Source organism: Myotis davidii, unplaced genomic scaffold (genome assembly GCF_000327345.1).
Source record: "Myotis davidii unplaced genomic scaffold, ASM32734v1 scaffold681, whole genome shotgun sequence".
NCBI classification, from domain to species: domain Eukaryota; kingdom Metazoa; phylum Chordata; class Mammalia; order Chiroptera; family Vespertilionidae; genus Myotis; species Myotis davidii.
The window spans coordinates 1,180,825-1,200,871 of NW_006291551.1; the positions used below are offsets into that span (position 1 = coordinate 1,180,825).

Genomic DNA, 20,047 nt, shown 5'->3' on the forward strand with positions numbered 1-20,047 from the left:
TGACCCCTTCCAACTCTCCCATCCACACTCGTCTTGTATACTTGTTTCGTCTATCTCCTTTCCGCAAACCGACTTCTGCGCATGGGCCATGAAGTTTCAATCGCACTGTATGTGCGCTCCTGCACGTGGTATTTTGTGGAAGAGCCACACTCAAGGGGCCAAAGTGCTGCTTGTGGCTCGTGAGCCGCGGTTTGCCAACCACTGGCCTAGTGATATCTTAGCCACTGTAATATCACAATGCAAAGTACTCACGTGTTTGTGGTGATGCTGATGTAAACAAATCTTAGTTGCCAATCATATAAAAGTATGGCACATACATGCCCTAACTGGTTTGGCTCAGTGGATAGAGTGTCAGCCTGCGGACTGAAGGGTCCCAGGGCATGTACCTTGGTTGCGGGCACATCCCCAGTAGGAGGTGTGCAGGAGGCAGCTGATCAATGTTTCTCTCTCATTGGTGTTTCTATCTCTCTATCCCTCTCCCTTCCTCTCTGTAAAAAAATCAATAAAATATATATATTTTAAAAAGTATAGCACATACAATTACATGCAGTACATAATAATAATAAACACCTAAGTTACTGGTTTGTGTATTTACTATATTTTAGCATGTACTCTTTATACTTATAAAAGTTTTCTACAAAACAGTATGCCGTGTTACACTGGCAGCAGCCTTATACACTTTGTCTAACTGAGTCTCTTGATCTTATCATTTTCTCTAATGCTTGATTTAATTTTGTGTAGTAACATGCTGTACAGGCTTATAGTCTGGGAGCAATGGGCTATCCCATACAGCCTAACCATGTAATAGGCTGTATCATCTAAGTGCACTCTGTGATGTTATCACAATGACAAAGTCACCTGACAGCACATTTCTCAGAATATATCCCCCTCATTAAGAGGCACATGACTGGCCCTGACCAGTTTGGCTCAGTGGATAGAGCGTCGGCCTGCGGACTGAAAGGTCCCAGGTTTGATTCCGGTCAAGGGCATGTACCTTGGTTGCGGGCACATCCCCAGCAGGAGAAGTGCAGGAGGCAGCTGGTCGATGTTCTCTCTCATCAATGTTTCTAACTCTCTATCTCTCTCCTTTCCTCTCTGTAAAAAATCAATAAAATATATTTTTAAAAAAAAGAGGCACATGACTGTAATACAGTGAATATCCACATCAAGGTTCATAGTCAATAGGTATGAACTAGAACACATACACCAATTTTTTTATATATATTTTATTGATTTTTTACAGAGAGGAAGGGAGAGGGATAGGGAATCAGAAACATCAGTGAGAGAGAAACATCGATCAGCTGCCTCCTGCACACCCCCTACTGCGGATGTGCCCGCAACCAAGGTACATGCCCTTGACTGGAATCGAACCTGGGACCCTTCAGTCCCCAGGCCAGCGCTCTATCCACTGAGCCAAACCAATCAGGGCTACACCAGTTTTTTATAGCCAGCGATTGTTCTGATTGTTCTTGATCCTAACATTACTAAATGTTTAGATCTACCACCCCAGGTTAAAAAGCAGAACATTAACAGTAACGTGCAGGCCCTCTCTGGGTCCTTCTCATGTCACACTCCCTCCTACAAATGGCTCACTCCCTTCTGTGAGCCAGTGAAGCCTGCTTGAGTAACATCTTAACTTGTATGTCAGTCCTGGGCTCTCTCAAATGTCTTGTCATGAAGGAGCAGCATCTGTTGTACCAAGCCTCTGAATATTTATTTTGTCTTTTAATTTTCACCTCAACTCTGTGAGGTATTTGTGCTGTTATTCTATAAAGAAAGATTAATAGCCCAGGCAGTGTAGCATAGTGGTTGAGCATCAATCTATGAACCAGGAGATCATGGTTCAATTCCCAGACAGGTTACATGCCCAGGTTGCAGGCTTGATCCCCAGTAGAGGGCGTGCAGGAGCAGCCGATCAGTGATTCTCTCTCATCATTGATGTTTCTATTTCTCCCTTCTTTGAAATCAACAAAAATAAAAAATATATATTTTTAATAAAGGAAGAACAATAATAAAAGTGCTTACCAGGTGGCAGCCACTATTCCAAAGGTTTCACACAACCTTTCTTAGGGCAGGGGCCATTATAGGCCCATTATACAGATAGGAAGCTGAGGTTTGGAGAGGAAGCAGGGTTCAGAGCACAGCATTTAACCAGAGAATGCCAGGCTTCAGTCCTTGTCCTGTCCTGACTCTCTGTGCACCCTGGGACAAGACTATGTGACTCAGCCCCTGGGTCACATTTGTGTAATGAGTGGCTAGTGAGCAGTCAGGCAGAGGGAAGCACAGGTGGCATGCGGCCCAGCCTGAGATATGTGGGGATATTCTGATAGTTCTTGATGGCATGAGCCTCCCCTGTCTTAGACATGGTGCCCCTTCTGTGTACCTGGCTTTTGTTTCCCTATCTGTCCTTGTTCAACAGAGGCCTCCCTTGCAGCTGCTCCACCTGTACACCCTTCACACACAGTGCTCACATCTTACGGACTCCTATCTGCACCTAGCACCCACCTCACCTCTGGAAAGCCCTCCCTGGCCCCTAGCAGAATTCCCTTGCAGTGGAGTTCTGTAGCTAGGATCCTGGCCCTAGTCAGGCCCAGTGGTGACCTAATACACCACCTCCTCCTCTTCCAGGCAACAGAGACATCCAAATGATCAGCTGTGGGGCCGATAAGAGCATCTACTTTCGCAGTGCACAGCAGGTAGAGTGAGGTGGCCTCCTTGGGGGCTGGGGTTTGGGGGCTTGTCAGAGTTGTCCTTTGAAGGCCCTGCCTGCCCTGCCAGGGCTCCGATGGGCTTCACTTTGTCCGTACTCACCATGTGGCAGAGAAGACCACCTTGTATGACATGGATATTGACATCACCCAGAAGTATGTGGCTGTGGCCTGCCAGGACCGCAATGTGAGGTAAGGAGCTGCGCTGGGCTCTTACTCAGCCTGGCCTTGGCTGCTTTATAAGTGGGGCCCGTATGGGACCTAGTCAAGTCTGTTTTCTCATGAGCTATCTGCTCTCCTTTACCCTGCTCATCTGGTCCCTGAGAAGCTGAGTGGGCAGAGGGACCCAGCACATGTTTCTTAGGAGCTGGATTCACCTAGGCTTAGCCTCCAGATTAGCAGAGGGTTCCTTCAAGCTCTCCAGAAGCCTATGTGGGGTGACTGAGAGGTGCTGATATGGCTTATAAATGTATTCTTTCACCTATATTCCCTGAGCACTTGTCTGGGATAGACAGTAGCAGCAGTGAGCAGGGCAGCTCCAGGTCCTGCCTTTACAAAGCTCACAGTCCTGTGGAGGAGAAGTGGACACTTCACCAGGCAGTGACAGCATGAAGTGGTCAGGGCTGGGATAGGGGAAGCCAGAGGGGTGAGCTCTGGAGAGATACCTGAACCCACCTGAGAATAAAGCAGGGCCTGGTGGAAGGAATGTCTGAACGGAGACTATGAAGGACCCAGAGGACTGAGCCAAAGGAGGAGGGAAGAGAGTGTGCAGAGGGCATAGCATGCACAAAGAGGTTCTCACCTCCTTCATTTGCTCATTCAAATTGGGTGCCAGGCACTCAAGCTTGCTCTATGGCAGGAAAGAGAGGCATTAACTCAACAGACACCCTAATAAGTAATTTCCATGACTTCATCCTGAGATGGGATTTCAGTCCAGGCATCGAATGGAGGATAAGCAGTGGCAGTGGGCTTCCAGAGAGAGGAGGCGGCGGGTGGGCAGGTCCATGTTGGCCATATTCTGCAACCACCTCCCCAGAGTCTACAACACCATGAATGGAAAGCAGAAGAAATGCTACAAGGGCTCCCATGGCGATGAAGGGTCTCTGCTGAAGGTGAGGAGCCACGGCCCCCAGGGTGAAAACTATACACAGACCTCACACCAAGGCTCCCCTTTGTATCTGCTATCCTGGTCAAAGGATCACTTGCTGGCCAACTATTCACTCTGGTCTGACTGAGAGCCAAAGAGTAGCCCACACTGCTTCACCTTTATTTACTGAGCCCTTCCCCAAGTGGAGCCGTTTTGAGTGGCAACAGAATGTGGTGGGAAGATTCAGAAAGGCCTGGGCTCTCTTGCCAGGCTTATCCCCTGCCTGTGTTATCCAGGCCAAGGCAAGGACCTTCTCAGAGCCGCTGGACGGGGTAAGAGTTCACACTGACTGTAACCTTGGGCAAGTGTTATCTTTCCAGTCTGGCTCATCATCTGTAAAATGCAGATACAGAGAGCTTCTGTCACAGGGTTGTTCTGTGGAGGAAATAAGTCACACAGGTATAGTGCTAAGCACAGGGCCTGGCTGCCATCAGTACCATAGTTGTGGCTGTTAATTTCTTTATCTGTGAAATGGGAACAGGAGTTATCGAATCAGGGTGTGTGTCGTGAGGACTATCTGGGATGAGTCCATGTGCCAAGTGTTCAGCACGAGGGTGGTCCTCAATCAGTGGGGGCTGGGAGGGTGGGGAAACGCAGGCAGCACAAAGCATCACTTGCATCCTCTTCTCGGCAGGTCCACGTGGACCCCTCAGGCACCTTCCTAGCCACAAGCTGCTCTGATAAAAGCATCTCGGTGATAGACTTTTACTCGGGCGAGTGCATTGCCAAAATGTTTGGCCATTCTGGTGGGTGTACCTCCCTATGTGAGACATCTCCCCACCTGTCCCCACATAGCCTTCTGACTCAGAAGGTCAATGCAGCTTCTCTGCTCTGTTTCTAGAAATTGTCACCGGCATGAAGTTCACCTATGACTGTCGTCATTTGATTACAGTATCTGGAGACAGGTGGGAAAGGCGTCGAGGCTGCCCCTGGCTGACCTCCCTTTAGGAGTGGGTGGGACCTACACTGTGGGGAGAGCAGGGGCTCAGAGACTGGAAACACCAGACTCACAACCTGCCTGTGCAGAGAGCTCTTCTGAGTGTTCCAGCTTTCTCTCTCCTTGATCAGCATGCATCTTGGTGTCACACCCAGCCCTGAGTTCAAATCCCATATCTGCTACTTATTTACTTGTGACCTTTAGCAGGTCATTTCCCTCTCTCAGCCTCAGTTTGCAACTTTGTAAGAGAGTTGATACCATCTACCTTGAAATTATATGGTGAAAGTCAAATGTGATGATCATATATGTCATTCTGATATATTTCCTTATATAAATTATATTTATACTAATTTATAATAAATAAAAATAAATTTCTTACCAGATGGTTGTTACTCAAAGAAGTCCCTTTTGTCACTCCCTTCAATTTACTACAATGCTTTCTCACAGCCCCCTTCGTTGTTCTGGAGGACTTCAGAACAGGTCCTGGTTAGCTGTTCTGGAGTCTACGCAGGATGTAGACCTGACATGGTCTGGAGTCCCTGCACTAAACTGATGGGCTGTGTTTTCCTGGAGGTGCCAGGAAATTCGGTCTTGGCTGTGATGACTCAGGTGGCTTCAGAGTTAAATTGCAGCCGTAGTCATTGTTCCTCACCCTCCACATCTCTCTTTGGCCTCTACAGCTGTGTGTTCATCTGGCACCTGGGCCCAGAGATTACCAACTGCATGAAGCAGCACTTGCTGGAAATTGACCATCTGGAGCAGCAGCAGCAGCAGCAGCAGCAGAATACGAAGGATGGGAAATGGAGCAGCCACCCCAGGTCCTGGCAGCCAACTATACATACCCCATCTGTCCTCCTCAGAGGAATATGTTCCTGCCCTAGGCCCCAAGATGCATGATGCTGGGGACATAGCCACAGCCAAGACCGCCCTGGGCCCTGCCTTCTGTGCACTCGCAGTCTAGGATGGGAGATGGACTTTGAATACAAAGTTGTAATAACACATATGAGAAGGGTTTTGGAGTGGAAAAGCAAAGTATTTGGAGAGCCTGTGAGCACTGTGATATGGGAAGCCCCAGGAGGCTCCGGTTTAGGGAGGAAGGTCAGGAAGGGGTCCAGTGGCGTTGTATCTTCTACTCTTTAAAGTTTTTATGCTGAAAGACCACTTTTATTTGGAGTGAATTCATGCTTTAGTTTTTTATTTAGGATTTTGGTTTGGAGGTCTCAGTTTTATTGGGAGATTATGGGATTTTTTTTTTAATCTCTCTCTCTCCTGCTCCTGGAGCTGTCCCCATCTCTTTGTCTTGAGGCTTTGTCATTGCCTCCCTGTGGGGACCAGCCCTTGATATGTGCTGCCTATCCTGCAGTGGTTTTGTAGATATAGGTACCTAGGGAGAGAGCAGCTACCTTTGGCTCCTGGTTTTGAGTCTCACACCCTACCCTGGGGCTGGGGCAGGTCCTGGTGCCAGTGCCCACCTCGTGTCAAGCATGTTTTAGTCACCTGTATTCCAAAGGAGCTAAAAATCTCATTGCTACCCCCTACTTCCTAAAACAGAACCCAGCAGCTCAATACTTAAGCCCCACTATCTGCTTTGGTTTTCAAAGGTCCCATTGCTGTGGCTCTTGGAGTGTTTGTCTTATTTTTTGAGCCCAGACTTTCTCATATCTTATTTATTATGGTGATATGTTTCTAGCAGAGAAATGAGACCTCCCAGCACTATCTTTTTTCTTTTGAATTTATTGATTTTTTTACAGAGAGGAAGGGAGAGGGATAGAGAGTTGGAAACATCCATGAGAGAGAAACATTGATCAGCCGCCTCCTGCACACCCCTACTGGGGATGTTGCCCGCAACCAAAGTATATGCCCTTGACTGGAATAGAACCTAGGACCTTTCAGTCTGCAGGCCGACGCTCTATCCACTGAGCCAAACCAGTTAGGGCTCCCAGCACCATCTTGACCAGAAGTTAGTAATATGTTCATTTGGAACCTAGCACAGGGCTGTGGCCCTAGGCAGGTCCCTTTAGTACCCTACTTACCTATTTCTCTCCTTGACTTCCTCATTCCTGGTTTTAGGCAGGAGACATATGCATCTGTGCCCAACAAGATTTGCTCCCTAAGATCTGGAGAGCAGGCAGAGGATGAGCTAGAGGAAGAGTGTGAACCTGAAGAATTACTGAAGACACCATCCAAAGAGAGCTTGGATTCAGGTTGGGATCCAAGGAGCCCTCTTTTGATCTCTGTCAGTGTAGGGGTCATTGCTAGGTTTCACCCACTGCTTTGTTTTCATGCCTGACACATACTAAAGTTCAATAATCATATTTTAGCCAGGACTCTCTCAGTGTAATAGCACCAGACTCTCATTGGCTTAAACTGGAAAGAGAATTTATTGGTTCATGTACCTGGATCCAGGTAGTCAGGTGATGTTAAAGGAATGTATTTTTCTGTGTCTCTTAGATCTACTTTTCTCCATATTGGCTTTGCTATCAGGTAGACTCTTCCTTTCCTGGGAGGGTTGTAAAGAGGATGTCCCAGAAGAAACAGCATGTTAACCAGAAGACAGAACAAATTTTATAGTTCAGGCAAAAGGGGGAGCAGTAGCTTAATGACTTTACAAAAGACCAGGCCCTCTATAAATTTCTGCTCCTCTGCATATTGCCTTGTGACGTAGGCCCTCATGGTTGTAAGATAGTTGCTTAAGTTCCAGGCATCAGAAGCATGGTTGAATAGGACATTTCCTCCCAGAATCTTTTAGAAAGGAACCTTTTCCCAGAAGCCCTGACAGACTTTTCTTGGGTCCCCCTGGTGTGATTGCTCCAGCTATGAGAGAGGCTGGGAATAGTGATTAGCACTAGGTGCTTTTAGTGTGGGTGGTGGGCTCCAGCAACAAGGGGCCAACAGGCACAGGCCAACTGATGGCTGATTGGCAGGCAACAGAATCATGAGAAGTCAGCTTTGGGGGAAATGAGGATAAGTTAATTTTCTTCATCACCCACCCTCACTCCTGATCCAGTGTCCTCTCCGGGTGTGACTCCTTATAGGCCTTTTCATGAACATTAATATACATATGTACGTATCCATAGGAAACACAAATTTATGTCCATAAATTGTATTATACTACGGTATCGTTCTGTATCTTTTTCCTCTCAAAAGTATCTTATCTACCTGTATGTTGGTGGCTACAGAGCAGAGACTTCCCTCTTTTAACCAGCACCATAGTAGGGCATTTTAAATTATTCCCTCTAGGTGGGCATTTAGGCTTTTTCTAACTTTATACTGTTGTGAAGGAGGCTGTGCTGACCACCGCTAGTCCTCCTCAGGCATTTGTGAGAGTGTTTCCCCAGGACAAAGGCTGAGGACTGGCAATGCTAAGCCCCGGGTTAGTATATTTTTTCTCTTAAAAGAGAACCCTAAGGGCCCTCCAAATCCACTTACTGCCTCACCCATTTTCCCTCTTCCTTCCCCCATGTTTTTGCCAGCATTTGATAGTATGAAGCATTTTAATTTTGGTCACATCTTATGGCTAAAACATTATATCCCATTGTGTAAATGTGCATTTCCCTGACAGTTAGTGAGGTTGAGCATCTTTTGATATGTCTGTGGGTTCTATATTGTCTTCTTGGAGAATTGCCCATTTATATATGTTGCCCATTTGGTTGTTGGGTTATTTATTCTCTTTTCATGGATTCTATGTATCTCTTCAGATCCTCAGTGCCTGCTGACCAACGGCAAGCTGCCACTCTGGGCAAAGCGGCTGGTGAGTCTGCCTGGAGACTGATACCTGGAAACTAGCACAGTAGGAGTACTCTCCTGCATGTTCTTATTTATTTTCCTCTCCATATCTCTCTTCCCTGGAGAACCCCATCACCCTTCTAGTCTCAGTTTAGATAGCCCTTCATTCATGCAACACGTATTTACTGAGTACCTACCCTCTGCTAGGCATTGTAATGGCCATTAGACACAGCAATGAATAAGGCAGACAAATCTCTGCCTTCACAAGCTCATTTTCTTACATAGGAGATGGACAAGATCCACAATAAACTATTTTTGGAGCTGGTAAGTGCTATGAAGGGAAAAAATTTGAGAAAGAAAATAATATTAGGATTGAATGGATGATTGTTATCTTTGAGGAGGGACAGGCTAGGAGCTGGTAGTATACTAGTAGAAGCTGGTAGCAGAATCCTAAACCCTAGTTTGGAGGGTTTATTTTAGGAACAATATCAGGCTTCAGATCAAAGCCTTGCAGGGAAATACCTCCTGCAATCCTCTTCCCTGAAGACCAGATCAGGGCATCTGGCCATGCTCTCTCAGGCCCCCAAGCTTCCCCTATTACTATATACTAGAGGCCCGGCGCACAAAATTCGTGTGCAGGTACGGTCCCTAGGCCTGGCCTGTGATCAGGGCCATCTTCCCCGGCTGCCCACAGCTGGCCCCGCCCCCCGCCACTACCCATCTCCGGTTCCCCATTTGCCATCAGATGATCGGAGCCTGCTGGCCAGGGGAAGGGACCAAGAGGTCAGCCGTTTCTGCCCACTCATTGGCCCTTCTCCCACTGTGGGTCACCCTCCGTGTGTGGGGTGCTAGGAGGGCAGCGGCCTTGGCTTGGTGCCAGCCGCGTCCCCCGCCACCCACCCCCAGTTCTCCGTTTGCCATCGGGCGATTGGAGCCTGCTGGCCAGGGAGAGGGACCAAGAGGTGGTCAGTGTGCCTCATAGTGACTAGTCAAATTGTCGTCTGGTTGTTCTGTTGTTAGGGTCAATTTGCATATTGCCTTTTTATTATATAGGATAGAGGCCCTGTGCATGGGTGGGAGCCGGCTGGCCTGCCCTAGTGGGCCGTCATGGTGGGGGTCCGCCGCAGTCGTTCTGGTCTCTGGTCATTCCGTCGTTTCGATCACTGGGCTTTTATTATATAAGATTATAATTGGAATTACATTCAACAAATAATCACTGTACATTTGCTTTGTGCGAGCTTTGTTTTAAGTCTTTTACGTGTGTTACCTCATTTAATTCTCATTGAGATAGGGGCTTTTCATATCCCCATTTCACAATAGGGAAATTGAGGCCCACAGAGGTGAAGTAACTTGTCCAGGGTCACACAGCTAGGAATTAGAGGACATGGAATCAACCCTAGGTGGCCTGAGTTCTCAAACACCCACCCTCCACTGTCTCAAGCAGCAGTCTGGGTAGCAGGCATCAGTGGGCTGGACCAGGGTGGGAGGGGAAGTGGCTGTATCTTGGATGTGTTTGAATGACAAAGCTGACAGGTTTTGCTGAAGAAATACAATGTGGAGTATGAGGAACAGAATAAGAGAGAGGAATGAAGGATGACCTTCAATGTTTGGGGCCTGAGCAACTGGAAAGAATAGCTGAGATGGGGAAGGCTTTAGGAAAGCAGATTTGGGGCGAAGATCACTTTTCTTTGTGTTTGCTTTGAAATATCCACTAAATATCCATTGGAGCTGTAGGGCAGTTGCATGTATACTTCTGAAGTTTAAGAGCAAGGTTCAGGCTGGAGATAGATGTCTGGAAGTTATTCTGAGTAGTCTTTAAAGCCAAGAGACTGGATGAGGTCTGTGCAGTCCCTGGCCCTTATTGGAGTTTGTGATCACTTGGCTGGCTGCCTGACCATCTCATCATCCTCAGCTTGGAGATGATGATATGGTGGATGGCTCAGCCTTCTACACCAAGCACAGCTACCAGCCACATGGCCGCTGGGCAGAGCGGGCTGACCAGGAGCCCCTCAAGACCATCCTGGATGTCCGTGACCTGGATTGCTACTTTACCCCCTTGAAGTCCGACAGTCTGGAGGACTCCGTTCTGGATATAGTGAAGCCACAGAGCCTGGCAGGCCTGCTGAGTGAGGTAAGGACTGCCCCTGCTCCACAACTGTCTGCTTAGGACCTGGGGCCTCAATGCTCTCATTTTGAAAACAGGCCTACCTCCCACTTCAGGGGCACGAGAGGATTGCCTGAGATGGCAGAGGGCAGAAGGGTGAGCCCAGGCCCGGTGCAGAGTGAGACTTCTTAGGGCAGACCAGGAATCTAGGAGATGGGTCACTTTGAGGATTAAGAGCTTGGGCCCAAGAGCAGGCCTGTGCCTGAGTAGAGGGGCATTTGAACAAGTGGAGCTCGGCTCTACCTCTTCCCTGCTGTGTGAATTAGAGCAGGGCTTGCCTCTCTGGGCTTCAGTTTTCAAAAATATAGACATTTAAAAAAAAGATGACTAAAAAGGTTTCTTAAAATGGTTATTGAAAAATAGCCCTCAGAGGCCTGGCGGGGGTGGGTGGCTCAGTTGGTTGAACATCATCCTGTGCATGAAACGTTGCCTGTTCGATTCCTGGTCAGGGCACACACCTGGATTGTGGGTGTGATCCCCAGTCGCAGAGCATACAGAAGGCAACCAATTGATGTTACTCTCTCACATCGATGTTTCTCTCTATATCTATCTATCTATCTTTCTCTCTTTCTCTCCCTCTCCCTTCCTCTTTCTAAGCATGTCCTTGGGTGAGAATTAAAAAAAAAATAGCCCTCAGAGAACTTTTATAGGAATTCAGTACTAAGAACAGGGCCTGGGTCCCCTTAAAGGTACTGAAGCAATTTTAGTTCTTATTTTATTATTTTGCAAATAAAATTCTTCTTTATCCTGTTATATGTTTTTTTTTTATTGTGGCATAATATATACATGCAGTTGTGCACAAATCTTAGGTAAATAGCTTGATGAATTATTACCTGTGTATATACCTATGTTTATGTACCACCAAGGTAAATATAGAGCATTTTCTACCTCCAGGAAGACCTCTGTGCCCCTCCCAGTCAGTACTTCCACCCAGGGTAACCAGCATCTGACCTTTTCACCATGGACTGGTTTGTCTGGGGTTTTTTGTTTTTTTTAATATATTTTTATTGATTTCAGAGAGGAAGGGAGAGGGAGAGAGAGATAGAAACATCAATGATGAAAAAGAATCGGTCAGCTGCCTCCTGCACGCCCCCCTACTGGGGGTCGAGCCTGCAACCTGGGCATGTGCCTTTGACCAGAGTTGAACACAGGACCCTTCAGTCCGCAGACCAACGCTCTATCCACTGAGTCAAACCAGCTAGGGCTGGTTTGCCTGTTTTTGAACTTCATATAAATAAACACTTAGAGAGTCAGAGCCATACTTATTCCTTATTTGTAAAGGGGCTTATGATAATGCAGTTGGATACAGAGTGAGCTCATGGTGAACAAAAGGCTTGTTCCAGGCCCTGGTGCGCAGTGAGCATCCAATAGCGGGGGCTACCATTATGCCCGGCTTCTTTACTGTAACACTTAGAAACTTGGAGGGGCCCTGGTTGCCACAGCTGCCTCGGATGGCTGTGCCTCTTCACCCCACAGTCAGAGAGTCCCCAGGAAGATGGCTGTAGGAATCCTTCCTTCCTGCCTCTACAGAAGGAGTGCTCTGAAGCCAGAGAGGTCGTCAGCTCCCTGGAGGTAGAGGTGACCGTCCCAGGGACAGACAGGTGAGTATCCTTCACATCGAGGGGGGCCTTAGTTGGAGAGAGAAAGCCTCAGCTGATAGACACATTCTGGAAGAACTGCTCTTGCAGTAGGCTGTGGGAGTGGGGAGGAAGGGGTATGGCCCAGATGGAGTAGAAGCCCAGCACTGCAGCATGTTTCCATGGTTGTAGGTGGAGGTGCAGGGCACTCCGGGGGGAAGGGAGCCTTTGGAGGAGGGAGGAGAGGCAAAGTAGTGCTCCCAAGGGGAGCAAGGTACAGACGCTTCGGGGTTCTGGGTAGGGACCAGTTGTTTACTAAATAGTATGTTATCATTCCCTCACTCCACCCCTATTGGCACTGCAGCAAGTACAGCTCAGAAGAAGTGGAGAGGGAGCCTGGAGACCAGCAAGGTGACTCCTATCTCAGGGTCTCCTCCATGGGCTTGAAGGATCGGAGCAAACTTGCGGGTGAGTGGGGGCCTGGCAAGGACCCTGCTGTAGTCTGTTCATCTCACCAGGCCTCTTTCTGGGCACTGATGATGACCTTAGCCCAGTCTTCCTGAAATTCAAGAGTCTATCGCAGAAGACAGACATGGTCCTTGATGTTACCAGAAGATTCTGGAGCCAAACTGCCCACTGAGGGCAGCCCAGCTCTGCCACTTCCTCCAAATGTAACCTTGTTGTCCATAAAAATAGGGGGCGAGTATTATCATCCCCATTCTCCAGATGGGGAAACTAAAATCCAGAGAGAAAGTGAACCTGACTCACCCAAAAAGAGCCTGGCTTTGGGCTCCTGACTCTCCCATATCCCCTCCTTACTTCTTTAGATTCAGGGAATTCAGAAGCCTACTTGGAGTGTACCTTCACCACCATCCATTCCTCCCCTCCACAGCTGGACTCAGACCCTCGGTTTGATGTGACAGTGACTCCTATACCAGGTAAATGGGCCAGGCATGAGGAAGGGCAGTGCATGGGTCTTGCTTAGGGGGTGGTCATGATACATAAACACTGGCCCCACATCAGCCCTACACTTGGTGCCTACTGAGCCTCACCTGGAAGACAGAGCCATCAGTCTTTCCTTCTCAGCCTGGTGGCATCAGGGTGTGTGCTGGGCCAGTCCAGCTTTCTCCATTGTTAAGTGTCTTTGTCAGGGTATCTGCCATGACTAAATGTTGAAGGTTCTGACCCCTTTGCCTCTCACAGCATGCCCAGGAACTGCAGAAGAGTTGTCTCGGCCTGAGCTGGCAGGCATATCCAATGACTCCTTGCCCCAGACCCCTGAGCAAGAGAGGTTTCTCCGCCATCACTTTGAGACGCTTACTGACACCCACCATGAGGGTAGGGCCCTGCTCCTCTCAGCCCTACCTGGGCGGGCCATCTTGTGCTAGGCACTGTGTGGGCATCTCTGGGTTAGGGCTTTCCCTAGCAGGGCTGATGAGAATGGTGGGAGGGCATATGTTTTATCTTCGGGACTGAGCTGCACAGTTTCTTCTTCCTGCTCCAGTTGCTCTGTGTTGTCTATTGATGGGGGTTTCAGATGATTTGCCTGCTGCTTTGTGGGTCTGTCTGGACCTAGGACTAGTTGGCTAGGGGGATTCTGAGGTCTCCCTTGGCATCTTCCCCTAGAGCTCTTTCACAGATCCCTAAGAGATGTGACGGCCTCTGCGGATGAGGACTTTTTTAATCCCCGGCTGAGCATCTCAGCCCAGTTCCTCTCACGTCTCCAGAAGACATCCAGGTAGGAGCTGGTGAACCGCTGAACCTTCCAACTGTCTGTATTCAAGGATGGGGCTATGTCCTCCCAAGCATCCCAGGGCAGGCACAACTGCCTGGTTTCCTCCCCACAGGCTCAACCACACCTTCCCTTCCCCGCTGCACCTGCACCTTGTGAAGTCCCCGGAGGTCAAACTCATAGACCTCCAGGGGAACCAGGCCAGAGCAGAACCAGGTACTGGCTACACCTTCCCAGGGAGGACCGATGTGAGTACTTGGGTCACCTCCTCAGGACATAGGGCTGGGAGCTGGGAAGCCTTGTCCTCGTCTCATGGCTGTGCTTGCAGGTCCTCTCTGGGAGGAAAGCTAAGGAGTCACTTGACAACCTGGAGGCCTGGTGCCCACTGAGTGAGTGTCACCATTCCTAGTTAACATCCCTGGGCTTCTCAGAAAATGGCCCTGGATGCCCAGCTGAACCATGGGTGGGGATGGGGAGGGTCCACTCAGAACCTGCAGCCATCCTGGGGTGGGGCCCTCTCAATCAATTTTGTGGCTTGGATGTGAGAGTGAACTGGCTGCTTCCTTTACAGCCCCCTGCCTCACAGGCCCACTTCCTGTGTTCCCTCCTCCTCAGCGCTGCCCACAGATAGGAAGCCTCTGGCACCCACAAACCTACCCACTCCAGGCCTCCACATCCCCTCTACCTGTTCCTATATAGAGGCCACTGCCAGTTCCTGTGCCAAGATGTCACCCAGCATTTCCCTTGAGGACAGTGAGGACCCTGTCTTGGTTGACAAAGAGAGAGGGAGACCCCTCTGCAGGCCCTCATCTCTGGGGAAGCTGGCCTCCATGGACCAGGAGCTTCAGGCCATCACCACCACAGCAGCAACCAGTTCTGACAGTGAGGGCCGAGAGCCTGCCCTGCCCTCCCAGGGCAACTATGAAGCCCAGGCCAGCTTCAAGCAGACCCTGTCAGGTGTCTGTGACAGGCTCTTACTGCCCTCACCCCCACAGGAGCCACCCACTACTTGTGTCTGGTCCCAGGAACCTGTGGCCACCCAGTCTGATGTCACAGTCACAACATCTACCTTCCCGGCTTCCAGCCCCGTAGATATGAGCTCCCTGAGGCTCCACAGCTCCACCTTTCTCCCAAGGCTTCTGGCCGCTGAACCCCTCAACACCCCTGCACACCCCAACAGCCCCCCACTTCCAGAGGCTATGCCTGGCAGCATCACCTCCCTCCTGGAGCTCACCCCTGGTGAGTATCACCCTTGGGATAAGGGGTTGTCTCTCAAGCTCATCTCATTTAACAGCTCCAAAGATAGGCACTTGACCTGGCCACAGGGGCTATGCCATTCATTTATTCTTTACTGAACTATTTAGTGAGCACTTTGTATGTGTTGGACTTTTTGTTCTAGGCCCTGAGGACATGGATGGGATGAGGTGGTAAACAAGACTACAGAGAATTGACACCTTAATTGGGGAAGATGCCCCAACTAAATCTATGAGGAAAGTGTTAAGTGTATCACGAAGTGATGTGCTAAGGAGGGAAATAAAGAGAAAGGGTTTAAGGAGTTAGAACAATTGAGTTGTTACAGTTTTTAAAACATTTTTTTTTATCGATTTCAAAGAAAGAGGGAGAGAGAGAAACATCAATGATGAGAGAGAATCATTGACCAGCTGCTTCCTGCATGTCCCCCGCTGGGATTGAGCTCGAAATCTGGGCATGTGCCCTGACCGGGACTCCTGGTTCATAGGTCGACGCTCAACCACTGAGCCACATCAGCCAGGCTGTTGTTATAGTTTTATACAGAATGATGAAAAAAGGCTTCAGAGAGAAGGTGGCATTTGAGACGTGCAGGAGGGGAGGAAAGGGAGGCTTGGGGACTGAGGGAAGTACATATTGCAGGCAGCGGGACAATAATTGGGATCAGTCCAGTCACCATGGCCTCTCTTAGACCAGCTATAAAGTTAGAGGTGTCTTTTTCATTCCTCCCTTCTATCCCCAGATGCACTCAGTGTACTCCGGGACAGCCCTGGACACTGGGGAGAGCCTGGAGTGCCAGCCAGAGTCCTGTCCCCAGCTCCCCTTGAGGTGAGCAGTGTGGGGACCATTGTGCACAAACTACAGACTGCCTTCCAAGAAGCCCTGGACCTTTACCACCTGGTGAGCCAAGCCCAGAGTCAGGAGAAAGGGCTGAGGGAGTGCCTTGGGACTGTCTGGCCTGGGTGGTTCCTAACAATATTGGCACCCTTTGCAGATGATCTCCAGTGACCAGTTGAGTACCAAGCAGCGGCAGGCACGGACTGAACTAGCCTCCACCTTCCTTTGGATCCACAGCCAGTTAGAGACCAACGACTGGCTGGTTGAGAGTGATGTGGCCCCAGCCCAGGCCCTCCCCAGCCCTAACCCCCCCTCCCCACCTACATTGTGTCCCCTGGCCAGCCCAGATTTGCGTGCCCTGCTGGAACACTACTCGGAGCTGCTGGTGCAGGCTGTGCGGAGGAAGGCACAGGGGGACTGAGGGTCAGCAGCCCTGCTACTTTCTGATGAAATAGGTATTTTTAAGCAAATAAAGGGACAATTTGGAGGAATGGTTGCTGGTGCCTATCTTGGCACATCCACAAAGCTCCTTCAGGTGGATGCAGGGAGGGAGGGTGGAGGGCAGTGCTCTGGTGGACCATCCCAGAGAACTCTCATAAGCACTGATGCTAGGCCCTGTTCTCGGAATCTGTCAATGGGAACACAAACCACCATTCTCAAGAAGTTTTGGAACTGCAGTAATGATGATCCCAGCACCTGGTTTTTGTGTTGCTTATCCTTAGCCCACTAAGCTGCTAAGGGATCATATGTGGTCCTTGCCCAGTGAGACCCACCTGTACCCCAGAGAGCGGCCAGTCCTTCTTTCCTACCCGCTACTGATACCCAAGAATCCACTGGAGCTGCTGTGATCATGTGCCAGACCCTGACTACCAGTACACATATTACCATACCACTGGCCCCTGGGTCAGGCCCATCCTGGATCCTCTGAGAACCAGGCTTTTGTTCCCATCTGCAGCAGGGGAAATTGAGGAGGAGAGACAAACAGGTTTATCCATTGGACAATCCGGGCAGCATTCCCAGGCCACCCAGCAGCTGGGACAGTAATTATTACCCCAGCAGGAGGACTGTATCCAGCTACAACAACCCATGAGCTCCCAGTACTAGTACCAGCTTCCTTAGGCAGCAGGCATCTAGCTATGTGCGTATCTGCTGAGAGGGCCACTCTTGCCACAAAAGCCCCCACTCTCCCAGGTGTATAAAAAGGAAGCCAGCCGAACCGGTTTGGCTCAGTGGATAGAGCGTCGGCCTGTGAACTCAAGGGTCCTGGGTTCGATTCCGGTTAGGGGCATGTACCTTGGTTGCGGGCACGTCCCCACTGGGGGGCGTGCAGGAGGCAGCTGATTGATCTCTCTCATCGATGTTTCTGACTTTCTATCCCTCTCCCTTCTCTGTAAAAAATCAATAAAATATATTTTTTAAAAAAATAAAAAGGAAGCCAGCAGGGGTGGGGCCCTCTCCTAAAGCACAATCTTACCATGCAGACTGCTACGGTCTGAATTCCCACTTGCCTGAGTTTCTCCCTGCTCTGTTTGATGGTCATGGCCCACCAGAAACAGGCTGAGAGAGATCCAGTGTCTTGCCCAGGGTCCTATAGAACTGAAAATCTAACTTAGGCTTGCCTGATGGCAGAGCCAGACCCTTCAACATGGGGACATGGCCTACAGCTGCCTCCATAAATATTAATATACATCAGAACCAATCAGACAGTTGTTAAAAAAAAAAAATCCTGCTGGCCGGTGCCCAGGTGCCTGTCATTGTTCTATAGGGGTAGAGTGAGGAACAGGAGAAATAAAACATCTGTCCTTGTGGTATTCACCTTCTAGAGAGCAAAACACAAGAATTAAAACAACTGTGTAACTAGATAAGCTGAGGGAATTCACTATGCTGGAAGAAGTGTCAGGGAAGGCCTTTCTGAGGTGACATTTGAACTGAGGCTCAGTAGAGGGCACAGGCCATCTGGACATCTCAGGAAACTATCCAGGCAGAACAGCCAGTGCAAAGGCCCCATGGGAAGATCAAAGGTACATGTAAGGAATGGCAACAAAGCCAGGACAGCTGGAATAGAGTGAGCTAGGGGACAGGCAGTGAGAGGAGAATGAGATCGCACCAGGCAAGGCCTTATTGCTTCATGACATAAAAGTCCAAGAAACCACCACACAATTTTCCCCCCTAAATAAAGTCCCTAATATTTGTGTTTGGGGAGATGCCAGTCTTATTTATTTTTCAAAGCTCTCTCTTTCTGCCTTAATGAGCCCAAGTGGTCCAGGGCTAGTAGTAGGACTGCATCTCTGCCAGGCTAACGGGCCACCCCTGAAAGACAGGAGACCCATTCTCCTTGCTCCTGCCTTGCTTGGTCACAGTCACCTAAGAGCCCTGAGGCAAAGTTTGGCATCCAGGACCCTGGACACCCAGGAGACCAACTTGAGACTCTGCCCCTTGAGAAAATTACCCCTTCTCCCACTCTGTATTATAGTTAAGCTTTCAACTCCAAGTGGCAAACACCTGGCTTATGGGGGTGCACGCTATGGGGACATTTGTTACTCTTGATTGTTTCTGCTCTGTTGCTCCCTATGAGCCTGAGTTTGACCCTCCAGCTTAGGTCTTCACAACTGCAACATGTCTGCCATGCACTCAGCAGCACACCCCCACCCAGCCAGTAGCAAAAGCATGAAGCAAAACAGCGTTCAGGGTGATGGGGGGAAATTGCAAAGCCTTCCTAGACACCTTCCTCTTCAGAGCAGTCACAGGTGATGGGAATGGAGATTGCTTTGATTTGCTTGGACTGACCATCTTGCCTGTGCTGGACATGCTTAAACAAAATTGGGTTCTCAGCACAAAGGAGGTGGGCTAGTAGTTCAAAAGAATCCAATATGTCTGCCATTCTCCACTTCCTAATGTCAGCTCTTCAGCCCTAAAAGGACCAGACTTTCTCCTGGACTAACCAGCTGGTTAAGAAATCACTGCTGATGAATGTGTATACAGGCAGTTTATGGACCAGCAGGAAGAGAAGAGCATGTTCACATGGGCTATTTCAAAGAGTTTAGTGAAGGAATAATTTGCAAAGGAGTGGGCAGGGGAGAGTGAAACCACAGCACCTGGGACGTGGTACCAAAGGAGAGCTGTCACACACTTCCACCCTACACCACAAGACACAAGGGAATGAAAAACCCAGAAGAGCAAATCCTGGAGGGCTGCCCTGGGGGGACTTGTGTCCCTGGCAATCCCACAGAGAGGGAGTTGAAATCCCCTCCCCAAATCTGCAGGGCTTCCATTGTCCATTCCCTACTGGAAGCCAGAGGGAAAGGAGCCCAGATGCTGCTGCCCACCCAGGTCAGCCACCCATGACACAGCAGAGCAGAAAGGGAGCCTGAGGGCAAATAGACACCCAACCCCAGATTTCTTCCCTCATGTCTTTTCAGCAACACAGGAATCAATTGCTTCAAGAGACATGTTGTGCATGGAGAACTGGTCACCCAAGCAGAAACAGAATGGCTCCCCACTCATCAGCTCATTCTTTAGTGCAACCTGGCCCCCGCACGCCACATTGACAGCTCCTAAATACTGGGCTGCTAGGCCTGAGCCAGGCATACTAGTCATGGTTGCATGAAATCCAACAATTGTAAGATGGCAACACTTAAAACCCCTAATGGAATACTACGCAGCTGTAAAAAAAGAAGGAACTCTTACCCTTTGCAACAGCATGGATGGACCTAGAGATTATTATGCTAAATGAAATAAACCAGTCAGGCCGAAACCGGTTTGGCTCAGTGGATAGAGCGTCTGCCTGCGGACTGAAAGGTCCCAGGTTCGATTCCGGTCAAGGGCATGTACCTGGGTTGCGGGCACATCCCCAGTAGGAGATGTGCAGGAGGCAGCTGATCGATGTTTCTCTCTCATCGATGTTTCTGAGCTCTCTATCTCTCTCCCTTCCTCTCTGTAAAAAATCAATAAAATATATTTTTTAAAAAGAT

At 49.3% G+C, this 20,047-nt stretch overlaps 1 protein-coding gene across 8 annotated transcripts in view; it reads left to right on the plus strand.

Annotated features, from left to right (window-relative positions):
• Positions 1-19,775, plus strand: part of WDR62 (WD repeat domain 62) — a 53,548-nt gene extending 33,773 nt beyond the window's left edge. Inside the window, exons 14-33 of one of the 8 annotated variants that reach the window (XM_015564819.1) lie at positions 2,629-2,696; positions 2,779-2,900; positions 3,745-3,820; positions 4,490-4,601; positions 4,697-4,760; positions 5,473-5,610; positions 6,863-6,996; positions 8,491-8,543; positions 10,431-10,649; positions 12,159-12,283; positions 12,624-12,727; positions 13,087-13,197; positions 13,463-13,597; positions 13,886-13,997; positions 14,107-14,239; positions 14,320-14,380; positions 14,691-15,230; positions 15,982-16,139; positions 16,234-16,531; positions 19,496-19,775. In XM_015564819.1, the coding sequence (XP_015420305.1) occupies positions 2,629-2,696; positions 2,779-2,900; positions 3,745-3,820; positions 4,490-4,601; positions 4,697-4,760; positions 5,473-5,610; positions 6,863-6,996; positions 8,491-8,543; positions 10,431-10,649; positions 12,159-12,283; positions 12,624-12,727; positions 13,087-13,197; positions 13,463-13,597; positions 13,886-13,997; positions 14,107-14,239; positions 14,320-14,380; positions 14,691-15,230; positions 15,982-16,139; positions 16,234-16,497 (2,729 nt within the window). In that variant the 3' untranslated portion in view covers positions 16,498-16,531; positions 19,496-19,775. Of the gene's footprint in view, positions 1-2,628; positions 2,697-2,778; positions 2,901-3,744; positions 3,821-4,489; positions 4,602-4,696; positions 4,761-5,472; positions 5,611-6,862; positions 6,997-8,490; positions 8,544-10,430; positions 10,650-12,158; positions 12,284-12,623; positions 12,728-13,086; positions 13,198-13,462; positions 13,598-13,885; positions 13,998-14,106; positions 14,381-14,690; positions 15,231-15,981; positions 16,140-16,233; positions 16,568-19,495 lie in introns of those variants that run through there. The other 7 variants (XM_015564818.1, XM_015564820.1, XM_015564821.1 and 4 more) reach the window with 7 other exon arrangements.
• Positions 19,776-20,047: the final 272 nt, after the last annotated feature.